At 34.6% G+C, this 14,343-nt stretch overlaps 1 protein-coding gene across 1 annotated transcript; it reads left to right on the top strand.

Annotated features, from left to right (window-relative positions):
- Nucleotides 1-1,197: 1,197 nt before the first annotated feature.
- Nucleotides 1,198-12,491, top strand: LOC109535189 (ABC transporter G family member 20). Its single transcript, XM_019901061.2, has 14 exons — nucleotides 1,198-1,632; nucleotides 5,816-6,004; nucleotides 6,059-6,218; nucleotides 6,628-6,764; nucleotides 8,671-8,890; nucleotides 9,990-10,263; nucleotides 10,320-10,505; nucleotides 10,562-10,752; nucleotides 10,849-11,026; nucleotides 11,081-11,196; nucleotides 11,512-11,582; nucleotides 11,638-11,903; nucleotides 11,963-12,137; nucleotides 12,202-12,491. The coding sequence occupies exons 2-14, from the start codon at nucleotides 5,820-5,822 to the stop codon at nucleotides 12,326-12,328; spliced, it is 2,286 nt and encodes a 761-aa protein (XP_019756620.1). The 5' UTR covers nucleotides 1,198-1,632; nucleotides 5,816-5,819; the 3' UTR covers nucleotides 12,329-12,491.
- The last annotated feature ends 1,852 nt before the right edge of the window (nucleotides 12,492-14,343 follow it).

The raw sequence follows: 14,343 nt of genomic DNA, 5'->3' as shown, positions 1-14,343 counted from the left end.
CCCATTTTTGCTCATTTCTCGGAGGCAAAATGAGCAAGAACGCTCATGTGTACATCATTCTAGACAGAAATAAATGGCCTTTTTAGAAAGTGAACCATAGATAAGGAAATGTTGGCAGTTTTCTTAAAAAGTGCTGGAATTCAAGAAGTTTTAGATTTGCGTGGTTTTTTTTGAGTTGCAAAATCGACTTGAACATGACGCTGCTTTTTTCGAAGTTTCTCAAGAACCATTCGAGCCAGAGAATTCGTTTTGGCATCGTTGGATAGAGAATTGAATGGGGGGGTCATGACCCTCAAAACCCTCAAAGATTTCATATCAATATTGAGTTTGGTAATAGGAGTTTTTTTCAATAATTTTTAGTGGTAAGAAGCTGCATTTTTCACCAAAGTGAAGCACTTGAGAAAAGTTGCGCTTGGTTTATATCGCAGTAAAATCAGCAGAAATATAGCCACACTACACCTACTATTCACACATAGATATTTTAGAATAATTGCTCAGCAGGTAAAAAATATGCAATTAGATCTGGTGATTTAAAGCTGCCCTTTAGGCTGAACTGAATCTTTTCAAAAATTTTAGGGGGGTTGAAAATGGGTAGAAATTACGCAAAAATACAGACTGATGTCTGCAAAAAATCCAGATCAATAAGTATCTCCGTCAAACCAGCAGATTTTTTCAACGTCTACAGTTTGCATCAGGTCGCATTGAACCTTCAGAAAAATCAGCACTTGCTGAGTTCGCAGAAATGCTGTAGCAAAATGCTGCCCTTTCTTTGGAGATTCGTGCTTATCCTGTGAAAATTTTAGGTTTACAGGGTATCATTTTAATATTTCCCATTGTCGCAACTTATTACAGTTTCTTAAAAATCAGCGGTTATCATTAGAAAAATTACAATTAATTTATAAGTAGTTATTAGAATATTTTGCACATATTGTGAACATTCCAGGAAAATTATCAACTTAATCAGGCAAAAATCGAGAAAAAAACCGATGTTTTCGAGCACATTGCAGCTACTCAAAAAGCAGGCCTGGCTTCAAATCGATGATTATTTAACAAACTGTATCAGTTTATGCACTGTATGTGAAACATTCAATTTAAAACTTATGCTTTATTTGCGCTCTTGTGTACCTACTGCCAAAACCACGGAAATTTTCGACTTTATACTTTACGTTAACCTACTTTAATTGCAGATCCTGTAATGAACATTGGAGAACATCGACATTAGATAAATGACCCTGCTTGCCCTACGATCACGGTCACTATATGCTAATTCACAATTATTAGGCAAATTAATTAATCTTGTATTGTTTTTTGCTATTATATAACAAGCATCATTACGTATTTTGAGACTGTAGGGTCAAATGTCTTAAATGGTTTTCCTCCAATTATTGTGGTTGAACCAAGGTTGATGCTTTGGACTTGCACTGGTCAAACTGGACAGAAACCAGCAACAAAAATTCACTTCAGAAGCGGTTTTGCGATCGCAGCAGGACGACACCCGGCGTCAAAAACCTCTAATCCTGCTAGCGTGCAAAGTAATTCGTGAATGAAAGCTCGCATGTTAAGTTCGCGCTTCTTTTTCAGTGCGTTAAGATTTCAGTGAGTTTTTTGTGTCAATAAAACCTATCAAAAAATGTAAGTAGAACTTTTGCAGAGGGTAGATAGTAATTTCACTGTGGATATTTTGGCCCGAAAATGCACTTGGATCTTAAAAATCAGAAGAATTGAAAACTAGTTTTCCAATGTTGATTTCAGTTTAAATTCTTCACCTAAAAATGTTCTTTTCTGAAAATCCCAATTAATATATTTTATTAGAAAATAGTACAGTAATGAATTCACATCAGCAGTTCACTTATATTGATGACTTCCACAACTGGCGGTTTCCAGTCTAGTTTGTTAAATAATTCACAGGCTAAATATACAGTTATTGATTATTTTTGTACATACTACAAGACTGTGGTAATGTTTCCACTAATCAGTTCAGAATTTGCCTCCAAAAAGTGTTGGTTAATTACTTTTACATAAGATTTTATTCCTGAGGTTCGTGTAAAAATGCAAATTGCACTATCAGTAATCCTATACTTTCGCCAAAATACATTTTTTCACTGTAAATGTATGAGTCTTTTTGAACTATTCATCCTATACATACAACGATTGAAGGGGCGAGTGAACGAACGTGTTTAATTAACTTTGAAAAAATGAGTTTAAAGTTAATTTTAATATCGTTAATTGTTTTATACTATTTAGCAGAAATTTTAAAGTTTGAAGCAATACTTTTCTAATTTTGTATTCCTGAAAAGTGTTTGTAAATTTTGATACTTCTTTTACTTTGGTCTATCTAAATAATAAAGCAGCTAAAATTAGGTTTGTTGCTTTATTGGTCAAAATTCACAGGGTTTTATATGTAAACAAGCTCTGCTAGTTGGTGCGCCGTTTTTTTGCCTATCAAATAGAAAATACTATCTTGTTTCTTTTCAATTTTCTTTTGTGGTCAGAAGTTGCATTTTATTGAGTTTTACTTAAGCTGCTGATTAAAAAAAACAGCGCTGCCTTGAAATGGCAGGAAATTAAACAGAAATGTAGATGGATGTCATCTTACATAGCCGATAAAAATTTTCCATTCTCCCAAAACTTGGGAAAAGCAAAGACATTTTTTCAATTTTTCCATGTGTCGGAAGCCTACGTTTTACGCCGTGTTCAAGATCTCAAAAATCAGCACTTTCTCGAAAGCAAATTAGAGTGACTAGAAACGGAAGGAAATAACGCAAATATACAGTCTGACACAAACCCTGCAAAAATTTCAGAGCAACATAAAAATGCGTTTTCTTGAAAGCGTAGGAAAATCAGCAGAAATACAGCCTAGTGCTTATTTCCGCTGGCGATAAATTTTGGGAAAACTTCCGAAAAATGGGAGTTTGATGTCCTCATTAAAGTGAAAAAAATATCAAAACTTTTAATAAATTATAAAAAGTTGGATGTTTTGGAAAACTGACAGAGAATTTCAACTTCAGCAGCATTTTCAAACAATTTTTTTAACATATTTTCCTGATAGCAACGTGCCGGTATATTTTCCAAGCATTTCCCTCAGAACATGCATGGGCAGCAAAGTGGTTTATTTAATAATAACGTATGACATCAGACCTACTTTTCACAAACAGTTGGATGATTTAAGGTAAACTGATTTAACTGATGCACGTCGATACGCAACTAGTTTTGCGAAATAAGCGCTTTTTTCCAATTTTTAACTGGGTCATGTTTATTGACGCTCGCCTTGAAGCCACTGTAAAAAGTGGTGGATACTAAGAAAGTATGGACATTTAATAATAGAAAAACTGCTTTATTCACATCTTGCCACATTCTTCGCAGGCTGATTACCCCAATTTGCTCATGCAAATAAGCACTTTGTGTAATTTCCTCGCCCGTAAATTTGCTTTTAACCGCTTTGTCGTGGAAAATACACTCTAAAAATTATTGACATTCCAATTAATTTCCAGTCGTCTTTTAAACGTTTCTAATTATATTGACAATTTAAGTGTTTTGTGTTATTGCTTCATCATCGTTCCTGTCACTAGTTTAATTATATTTCTCGATAATGAAAAATTATCTGAGGTAATACTTGCGTATGCCATTGAGTAATGATAGTTTCCATTAATTATTAATTGACTTTATTTGCAAAAGATTAAATATTGTTCTAGCGAAATGAACGTTTCTTTGCCAAAACAACGATTCAATCATCCATGGAAAAGTGAACATTATTTTAAAGATCAAGTGTCTCATAAGGGTGTAAATCGTTACACTTTTAGCTCAAGACACTAAAAGTGCGATTTAAAGTCTCATATGATTAATAAACAAAGATACATTCCCTGCAATCACAATAAATTTAAAGAAATTACTCCTAATTTTTAAATTGAACAGACTAATGAAACAGACAGACTTCTTTGTCTGATTTAATACCTGCAAACCTAGAAAAGGTTTTTCTATTCTAAGAAAAAAATATTCTAAGTTAGGCTTTGAAACGATATCCCCCGATAATTTTTAAGGGAGTATGAATAGAAATCAATTATTTTCCTCTTTTCTTCCATTGTGCCTCTAATTCTTTCCACCAAATCAATACATTTGACCAGCAAAGAGAATTGATAAAAGGACGGAATGTGTATTTCTTTTACAATGGCAGTATTGCTGTAAATGAAGGTATTTGTTGGCGTAACAAAAGAAATAAAGAGTTCCTGATTTTCAGGAAATATTTATGAACAAAAACCGGCAGCGGGTTACTTCAGTACCTAATTCATTTTAACAATATAACTAAATGGACGTTGAGCACTTCTGACCAGTTTTAAACCGACTGTTTTCTTTAGTTGTGTTCTTCTGAGGTTATTTTGACTGTAAAATAAATTCTGATTGCAACACTCTTCTTTACTTAAGCTTGAACTCAAGGAAAACATCATGAGCATGTTTACACTAATAACCATTACAAACTACTTAAAAGTTAGTAGTATTTGATGACACAGCTTTTCTCAAAATTGACGCAAATATTTGCAGGTGCCAATGATGACCAAGCAACCATAAACCAGTTTATTGTTTATAAAGTGTAGTTTTTAAAAGGCGACCATCAATTCTTCCAATGGAAAAGTTTTCACAGTCCAATTTAAGCTGTGACAATATCGAAAATATTGGACATTTTCCATACGTACGCATTCGACGGAAATTACTAACCAATTAGCCGATACATTGGAAATGTTACCGCTTATTGATAGATAAGGAAAAGTTCAAACATTTCACGAGCTTCTAGCCAATTAATGAACTACAAGAGTCTGTGAAATTGGGCTCAACCTTGATCTACAAAAGTTTGAACAGTGACGAAGCCGCTTACGAAACGATAGACATAATATATCGTTATGTAACTTTCACTATTCCTTCAGTATACCGAAGAGATGAAATGCATGGGAGGTTTTAGAAATCGTTTGCAATATCAGACACGGTTTTATTAACGAATGATGAACATATTAGCCGAAAACTACTGTGTTGTCAAGTTGTATAATCCGTGTAAATTGGAGGTAAATAATCCCTACTTTGAGTGCCCAATGAAAAACAACAAATTGGGGCATTCAGCAAAGACATGAAATGTGCCTCCAACACGTCGGATGCCCTGCTCATTATTCAAAAATTGAGTGAAATTTTGGGTCGGCACTATCCAGGACGCGGGATTGTCAGTGGTCCAGTTGTCTAGCCCGCTAGATCACCGGATCGAACATCCATAGATTTTTTACGAAATATTACATAGACCGGAATGACCCTACCACTCTTGAAAACATAAAGGAACGCCTTAGAAAAGCTTGCAGATAACTTGATAGAGAAGACATCTTACGCAGCAATGCATTTTTTCTGTCTTGTCTGTGAGACGAACTGTACCTACCGATCTTGATAATTATCATTTTGGACATTTATTGTTAGTTAGTTGATTGATTTTAGATTAATTTCTTATATGGTTTGAATATTCTGATGACCTGGAAAACAGGGCCAACGTCAAAAAATGTTGACCTCAATTTTTTGTTTAGAGTTAAATCGACCACTCAATATATCGGGAAACTATTCCAACCCCTTCCTCAATTGGCGAAGAAACTTGTTGATTATGTTTCCAATAAAGATCCTTTTTCATGTTTACCATTAATTCAAAACGAAATCATTTGTGCAATCGAGGACAGTCAAACAACCTTATAAAAAGCTCATTAAGGTTTAATTTTTATGAGCATCTAGTTGCTTTTGCGTGACCTAAGAGCCGTAGATCTTTGCTTTGTCTACAACTAGTTATTTTTTTCAGAGAAATGACGACTGCAGGTCCAACCGAGCTGGAGCTCCGCAGGAGAAACTTTAAGGCTCAGCAATCCACAGTCCAGACCAGGAAGCAGCAGGCTGTTTGCGTTAGGCGAGCCCACAAAAAATATGGATCGAAAAGCCAGCCGAATATCATATTGGATGGCCTTAATATGACTGTTCCCAAGGGATGTATGTGAGTGGCGTTCCTCAATTTGTCAGCACAAATTCCAGCCTGTTTTTTTTTCAGATACGGGTTACTTGGTGCTAGTGGTTGTGGTAAGACAACTTTGCTCAATTGCATAGTAGGTAGGAAACGACTCAATTCGGGAGAAATATGGGTGTTGGGAGGACAGCCTGGATCAAAGGGAAGCGGTGTTCCAGGCCCACGAATCGGCTACATGCCGCAGGTAAGTTTTTCTAAAAAACTCTGAAATTTCTCAACAGCAATAATAAAGTCTTCAATGTCTTCACGTCGTATTCCAAAGCGCTTCATGAAGAAACTGTCACCTTAACACAAGCTCTTATTTAATGTAAAGGTCATCTGACGCATCTAGAATTAAAGTCTTTAAATATTACACGCAACTGCTTTCATTCTTCATTTGAAAAATACCACTTTTATGTTAATTATCATCATGTAACATTTCCACTGGTCAAAGCGTGGCTTAGATGAATCGCAATTTTGGAGACTTCCATGTTTGAATGGGTGCCGCGACCTCGGCCGATAATTTCGTAATTTCGTAAATTAAAACTTGTCCCTAAAACGTTGGCAATCTCGACGTAATTGTGCTTGAAAAAGTAAATCTAATGAAATTGCAGGAAATCGCCCTTTACGGCGAATTCTCAATTAGGGAAACCTTGAAGTACTTCGGATGGGTCTCCGATTTGAGTACCGAGCAAGTCGAGGCCAGGCTGGAATTTTTGGTAAATTTGCTGATGCTGCCTGATCCTGATAGGTAAGTGTCGTAAAAGGTCTGTGTTGGGGCTTGCAGTGCAGCCCCAACAATCCCTTACAGAAAAAAAATAAATTGTGTCGAACTGTACGGAATGTCTTCAGCTGACAAATCATACGCAATAAACCAGACCAGACCGGACGAAATTGATTGAAAGGCATTAGTGCTATTAACAGAACAATTCTTAAGTGCAGTTAACAAATTAAGCTCAACAGCTCAAAAAAAGTAAAACACGTCAAAGGAAAGAGATTTTCAACGTTTGTTAGAAGTGTTGACTTACAAGTTTTTAACGCAGAAAACTTTCATGGTCAGGTTTGTTTCGGAAAGAAATGCATAATACTTTCTGCCAAAAAACACACACAAGTTGCCTCAAATTATGTAAAACTAATGACTGCCAAATATATAAATGTAAGACATTTGGAGCATTCAGTAAATTGCATATAATTATTTATTTTTCTATTTTTCGTAATTTAATTCAGTGCTCAACAAAATTTTAATAATTTTTTGTAGCATATTCCAAACTGATCTTTGACAGTTTTCCGTAAAAAGTAAACAAAATTGCCACTCAAATTTATAAACTAATCAAAATCAATATACAAACTCATCTTGAACATTATTGAGTGCGTTTCTAATTTCCTGTCCAATTTTAGTTTCTACGACTTTAATTTTTTTAGTCTAAAGTTTAATAACTTTAGAAATATTTTTTTGGGTGGCAATTCGGTAACGACTTTCAGACGCCAGTTTCTTGAAGAAAACTGTTAAAAATAAGTATAGTAAAATCAGTGTTAAACTTCCTAATAATAAATATTTAACACTGATATTTAAATCGTTCGGTTACGCCGCATATATCTTTGAAAGTATATCGTGGCAATATGAGATTTTGTAAATAAAGGTCTCTTACATTAGGAGTGTTTGCGGTTAAACTATCGCAAAGTTGTCCATTTTAATGGTTAAAATGGCAACTTTAAAGTTGCCATTTTAACTTTAAAAAGAGAGAAATAATGTTGTAATTATTTAAAAGTATGTCTTCAGATGAGCTGAAAAAAATGATTTAAGTTAATTTCACTTTTCTTAGAATTTTCTCGGCGGTAGTCAACACTTTTCCACTTTTAAAATACGATTTTTTGAAGCATCTAAATACGCAACTTTGCGCTAATTTATCCGGCTTCAAATCCCAAGTTCAGTAACTTTACGAGATTCCAATGCCAAGATTCTAAATATTGTCTTTCTAAACAAACATGCATTAAGAAAGTTTATTTTCCAGTTTTTCTAATCATTAAAAACCATTTTCGCGTTGAACTGACCCAACCCATACTTTCTCGTTAATATTTTATTTAATTAGTCTAAGAGATAAAAGGCGAGTTTAAGGCAGGAAGAAGACTTCGACTCATTTAAAAATATCTACTGAGTGGTATGTACGTGGTCAACCCTTGTGAGGCGATTATCTGAGTGTTTCTAAGAAGAAATATTTATATGAGTCTCATTCGGGTATGAAGAATTATCTTCAATATACAGGACTACTCAATATGTTGGAATTAGAGTAAAAGTCGCGTGCTTTAGCGTTTGATCCAAAAAAAACATTTATATGAGAATTTTATACATATAATTCCGGACATTTGAATGATATTGTTTGAACTTTTTGAAATCTATTTGTTGAGTTTCTGTTGTGTTAAACCAGCTTATTGTGTAATATATTCAAAAATATTCTAAAAATTGTCTAATTTTTGCCGTCGATAAAAAAAACGTCAAAAAGCGACGATCAATCAATGACAAAATTGCAGACAAGACATAAACAAACAAGCAAAAATACTGAATTTGAAGACCAAGAATAAATAGCTTTTCAATTTCTCCATACACGTAGTTCATTGCTGACCAAATGAGCATTTTACTAACTAAATAAATAATTCAGGCAAGTAAAATGTCTCAGTGGAGGGCAGCAACGAAGAGTTTCTTTAGCGGCAGCTCTGGTTCACGATCCAGAGCTGCTCATTCTTGATGAGCCCACTGTTGGAGTTGATCCACTTTTACGGCAGAACATTTGGGGCCATTTGGTGGAAATCACTAAACATGGAAGGAAAACAGTGATTATCACTACCCATTACATAGACGAAGCTCGGCAAGCACATTTGGTAAGGCAACTAGCAATATTTACATTGTTGCGTTTGATTATAAGGGACAAGATTTTATAACTAAGAATGCTCGAATTGAACAAAAAAATGTTAAGGGTCGACCTAACAGTAATTCTCTAATTCGGATCAAAATCTAATCAGGATTATGTTGCCGTAGTTCGAAACCGCATAATAAATATTGCTGCTTCTGCAAATATCTGAGGTTTTTATATTGCACAGCACTCGAGTTTTTAGCATACTCAAAACATGCCTTTGAAGTACAACAACGCATATAATTGGAAAAATTATACTAATGACATGGAATTATATATTTAAGTAACGTTTCATGTAATAGCACTAAATTATTGTCAACTGCACTCCCCTTTCTTGTATCTATTAGATGAATTTATTTAGTAATTAGGTAGATGATTTTATTGCTTTTGTTTAACAGGAATTATCTACGATGCTCGCTAGTCACTTTGCGATGTGGCCTAGACATTTTTGAATCATATATATTGTACAATATTGTGTATAACAGAAAATTTACGAACAATTCAGAAATTCAGAACTTTTTCCGATATTATTTCAGTATATCTCAGATGTTAATTCAGAAATATTTCAGATGTTAAAACTTTCAAGACTGTTAATACTTCTTAGCTAGAACACAATAACGAATATGGCTTGATAAAAAAATGTTTAATAATAATGTCAATTTACATACCGACTAACTCTATAATACCAAAATATGACATAATCATGCAGAGCAAACTTTGCACGAGTATTTCTGTTCTCTACAGAATTAGGTATACTTTAAACACGCTTCAATAAGTGCTTAAATTTAAAATAATATGCAGGGTTTTCCCATGTATTTAAACACATCCACTGCAGGAATTAATTGAACGAAATACGTTGGTGACAATTTTTTTTTGTATAACCAGCAATCATGGTCAGAAAAAAAATTATGGTCAGCAAATTGCTGTAAATTTACTTCATTTGGGAAGCAAAAGACATTCCTTCCTTGTAAACTGGTTCTATGGCAATAATGTGCAAAAATAATTTCTCTGATATTTCCAGTAACATCCAATTTTTTATTTCGTAAATATTTTAAATTTTTTCATAGATTGGCTTAATGAGAGGCGGATATTTTCTCGCCGAAGAATCGCCGGAACAGCTCATCGTCCAATTCGGAGCCGAAAGCCTGGAAGATGTCTTCCTGAAGCTCAGCGTCATTCAAAATATGGGAAAACGACGACGGTCCAGCATTCTTCAGAGCGTTACGGATGCGATTCCGATTCCAGCAGGATCAGTAAACGAAGGAGCGATTCTGGACGACGAAGTTGGGGAAATTTCAGGAGAATTTGGCGATAACACTTCAATGTCCGGAAGATCAGCCAGTAAAGATCCAGATGTTGTATAGTGGACAATTGCAACATACGAAATGTTTTTGCAGGGCGGGTTTCAATTGCACCGGATGCATCTGTAGAAACGATACCCCCAGAACTCCCTCCTGAAGAGGAGACGGAAGTGAAGTGGACCGACTATTTGAAGATAGTAAAATGGTCGCACATGCGAGCATTGGTTTGGAAGAACTTCTTATGGATGTGGAGGAATATCCCGGTCATGACTTTTATTATTGGTATGAAAGAATGCACTCAAAATGCGCCATTTCCACCAAGATTTTCTGTGTTACAGGATTGCCAGTGGGCCAAATGATTCTGTTCTGCCTTTCTATTGGACATGATCCGAACGATGTCACCCTATCAGTGGTTAATAATGAGATCAACTATCCGATGGAACGTTGCGAGTACAAGGCAGGTTGCAACGCTTCCTATCTAAGTTGCAATTATCTGGATTATATTTCTAACAATTACTCCCTCATAATGGTAGGTGATGAACCGCATTGTACCAAAGTTTCAACTTTCGATGAAAATGTTGTTGACCTTTGAAGGTACCAAGAAGTAAATAAAACAATTTTATAGAACTACTATGCAACAGAAGCAGAAGCCCGGCAAACTGTTGAGAAAGGCAAGTCCTGGGCCATGCTGGTGGTGCCAAACAATTTCTCAGATTCCTTACGATCAAGAATAGACAACGGTAAAGATACACCTTCATGGGACTTGGCTGGAAGCGTCATTGATGTGTTTTCTGATAAGTCGAGTAAGCATGTGTTAACTGTTTAAAAGCAATTTTGCAGTTCAATTTCCGTTTCAGATGAAAATATTGCCACATTTATTACAAGAGATCTGTTGTTTGGACTGGAGGGCTATGCCAAGAGCTTTCTGAAGCAATGCGACATTGATCCCAAAGTGTTTGGAATACCAATAAAGGTATTGTAAAATAGGGTTCTTGGCCAGTCGGGAAACGCAGAAACTTAATTCATCTATTGGGATTATTTTCGTTACACAGGGCATTCTCAAAAATATCCTGGCATGTCAAACTGGGTTGTTGTTTCATGGAGCACATAAAAGGTTTATTGGGTCTGCGGTTCATAGTTCTCATATAATTAAAATCAATTAACAGAAGAGGTCGAATTGGAACCTAATAAGGTTCAATCTTTAAAATCCTCAAGATATTTAGTATCAGCTGCTTAGAATAGAAACGCTTCTTTGTTAATTAACAATTGTTATATCTGCACATTGTAGTTCGAAACCCCCATCTACGGATATGGATCACCAGACTTTACCGACTTTGCGGCACCAGGAATAATTTTAACGTGAGCCCCTCCTCACACATTAAGAATTAAATTGCTCCAATCCTGTCTATTTCAGCATCATCTTCTTTATGGCTGTGGCACTCACTTCCGGAGCAATGTTAATGGAAAGGAATGAAGGAATCCTGGAGCGAACGCTAGTCAATGGAATTACTGGCACTGAAGTACTTTTCTCCCAAGTTATCACCCAATTTGTTGTAATGTTCGGTCAGACGACCATGGTGCTGGTGTTCGCTTTCCCAATATTTCAACTCACACAAAATGGAAACTGGTTCAACCTCTTCAGTTTGACCATTTTGTCGGGTGTTTGTGGAATGTGTTTTGGTAATTTGCTACACAAAATTCAGATTGTCATGCTCGATTAACGTTCGATAATATTGCAGGATTTGTTGTTTCATGCGTCTGCGAAAATGAACGTTCCGCCACTTACATGGCTTTGGGCAGCTTCTTACCCATAGTGATGTTGTGTGGAATTATTTGGCCTATTGAAGCTATGAGTCCGTACTTAACTTGGGCTTCCACTTGCCTACCATTAACCCAAGCGACAGAAAGTTTGAGGTATCAAAAAAGTGTTTTATATCTAATGTGGCTCTACTACTAAAACTTTTTCAAATTTTTACAGATGCATTATCGCCAGAGGATGGGGCATTCAAGTTCCGGCAGTTTACTATGGATTTTTGTCAATTACCTTATGGATTTGCATCTTTTTGACAATAAGTATACTGGTGCTCAAGTTTAGGAAAGGCTAAACGCGTTATTTATTTATTGTTCGTACACAATCAAATAGTGCTGTAGGATGTTTTCAATTGACTTTTTACGGTTCCCAGGATGTTTTGTATTTTACGCTTAGGATGTGATTAAACTGTTTTTAAGGAGAGAAACGATTTTGATCAATAAAAAATTTTAGTTTTATTTTTGTTGTTTCTATTGATTTGGAATAGCCATAAATCTTCACTACACAAATTTTGTTAATACGCGAAATGTGAATGAGCAAAACCAAATAAATTTATTCAATACCATTAATTTAGGCAAACAAAAACTATTTTAAAAGTGCGAATAATTGCCGGTATAAATGAGAAACAAATGTGGTTTTTCTAAAGTGTGATTTTAACAGATGAAATAGTCAAAATGACTATTAACTGAAAATTTGCTTACGTTTTCCTGAAATAAAATAGCTTTCTTAAAGAGAAAACGCTTTTTTCCCTGTAAAGGCGAGTAATTGCCGGGTGAAAGCACAACTGGTTGTCCTAAGTTGTGATTTTGACCATTGAGTTTGTGATTTGTTCAGAACCGAGGAAATCATCAAACTCAAGATAATAGTAAGAAATTCCATTACTTAACAAATACGTCCCATTTCATTCAACTCCGCACAATCATCACGTGGCAAAACGAATGACAAACAACAATATCTTGTGAATTTAAGGATTATATGATGTATAACGCAATACCATCACGAAAATTATAGTATAAAAGTTCCAATTTGACAATAGAATATTTTTATATATGTATATATAAGTAACTAACGAATGATATGATTATGATATGATAGAAGCGTTCTACTAAGACTTAATTTAGAAACACATGAGCTACCGGGTGGCCCACTTAAGTCGAAAAGGGCCTAATTTTCAAATCCAAAGCTTCATTTTTTTGTTACTAAACTTTATAAACAGTTCGAAACTAGTAACTTTTATACGAAGCATTTTTTATATTTTTTGGAACGTTATTATAATTTATAATATCAACTAACAAATAGTTCTATGTATTTGTGTAAATAGGCACTATTTTCCACATTAAAAATAAAGTCAGTTTGAGCGTTTGCTCCCAAGGATTTAAAAAGTGTATTTTTTTCTTTTTAAAATACCAATTCATATCGCCAACATTCGATTTAAATTAATCGAAGATGCTAATCCAAAGGTATTTGCAGAATGTAAACAATAAATTAGGAAAGTAAATCGTTTTCTTCAGTTTCGTTATTAATATGCCTATTTGCCTCAAATGTGCAGTTTTTGGTCTTAAATGTAAATGCGTCAGCAATTATTATGAAGAAAATAAAAGAGAAAAATGACGAACCATATAACACGAAGCAATAGGGATGAAAATATGAGCAAAATTCTATTTGCTTTTACAATATTGCTTGCGCGTGAAACTTAACTTAAACTAGAAAATGTGGCGATAACTTATAATTCCTGAACCGATGAGTTATAATTCGTTAACTCAGAGAGCGACATCAACTCAATAGCGCAACTCAACCCAGGCCTAGTTAATAACATCAAATTTTCGTCTTCCTCGATGGACAAGTAATGGAAAAAGCTTGAAACATATTCTACATTTACCTTATCACTGACATTGAACTGTAGTTACGAGGCATTAGTGGATTTTTCAGAATCTAAGGACTTAATTATATGTATTAATTCTGTGTTAGTTAGGCAAGTAATTATATGTTTCAGTTTGCTATTTTCAGAATAAGCTGTTTTATGCACTCACTGTGTAGGTAAATTGCGAATTGGCTAGAAATTGCATAAAAACTGAATAATCATAGTTCTAATACGTAGAACAGGATAAAATATTCATTAGTAAAATGCAGTTTGAAATTACTTTATATAAATTTATATCTAATTGTTTAATTACAAGTTTCGGAATATGCAAAGATTTTTTTGCGAAACATATGTTTTGCTCCTTATTTTTAATTTTGGTTTTTCTAAATTAGTGTCAATAATTTAATAATAACAGGATTTACGTATTGTTTAATAAAGTAGTTCCGGAT

Source organism: Dendroctonus ponderosae, unplaced genomic scaffold, assembly GCF_020466585.1.
Source record: "Dendroctonus ponderosae isolate FM_Combo_2020 unplaced genomic scaffold, Dpon_F_20191213v2 Dpon_F_20191213_5, whole genome shotgun sequence".
NCBI classification, from domain to species: Eukaryota; Metazoa; Arthropoda; class Insecta; order Coleoptera; family Curculionidae; genus Dendroctonus; species Dendroctonus ponderosae.
Note: the sequence above shows the minus strand (reverse complement) of the source record. Positions and strands in the feature narration are given on the sequence as shown.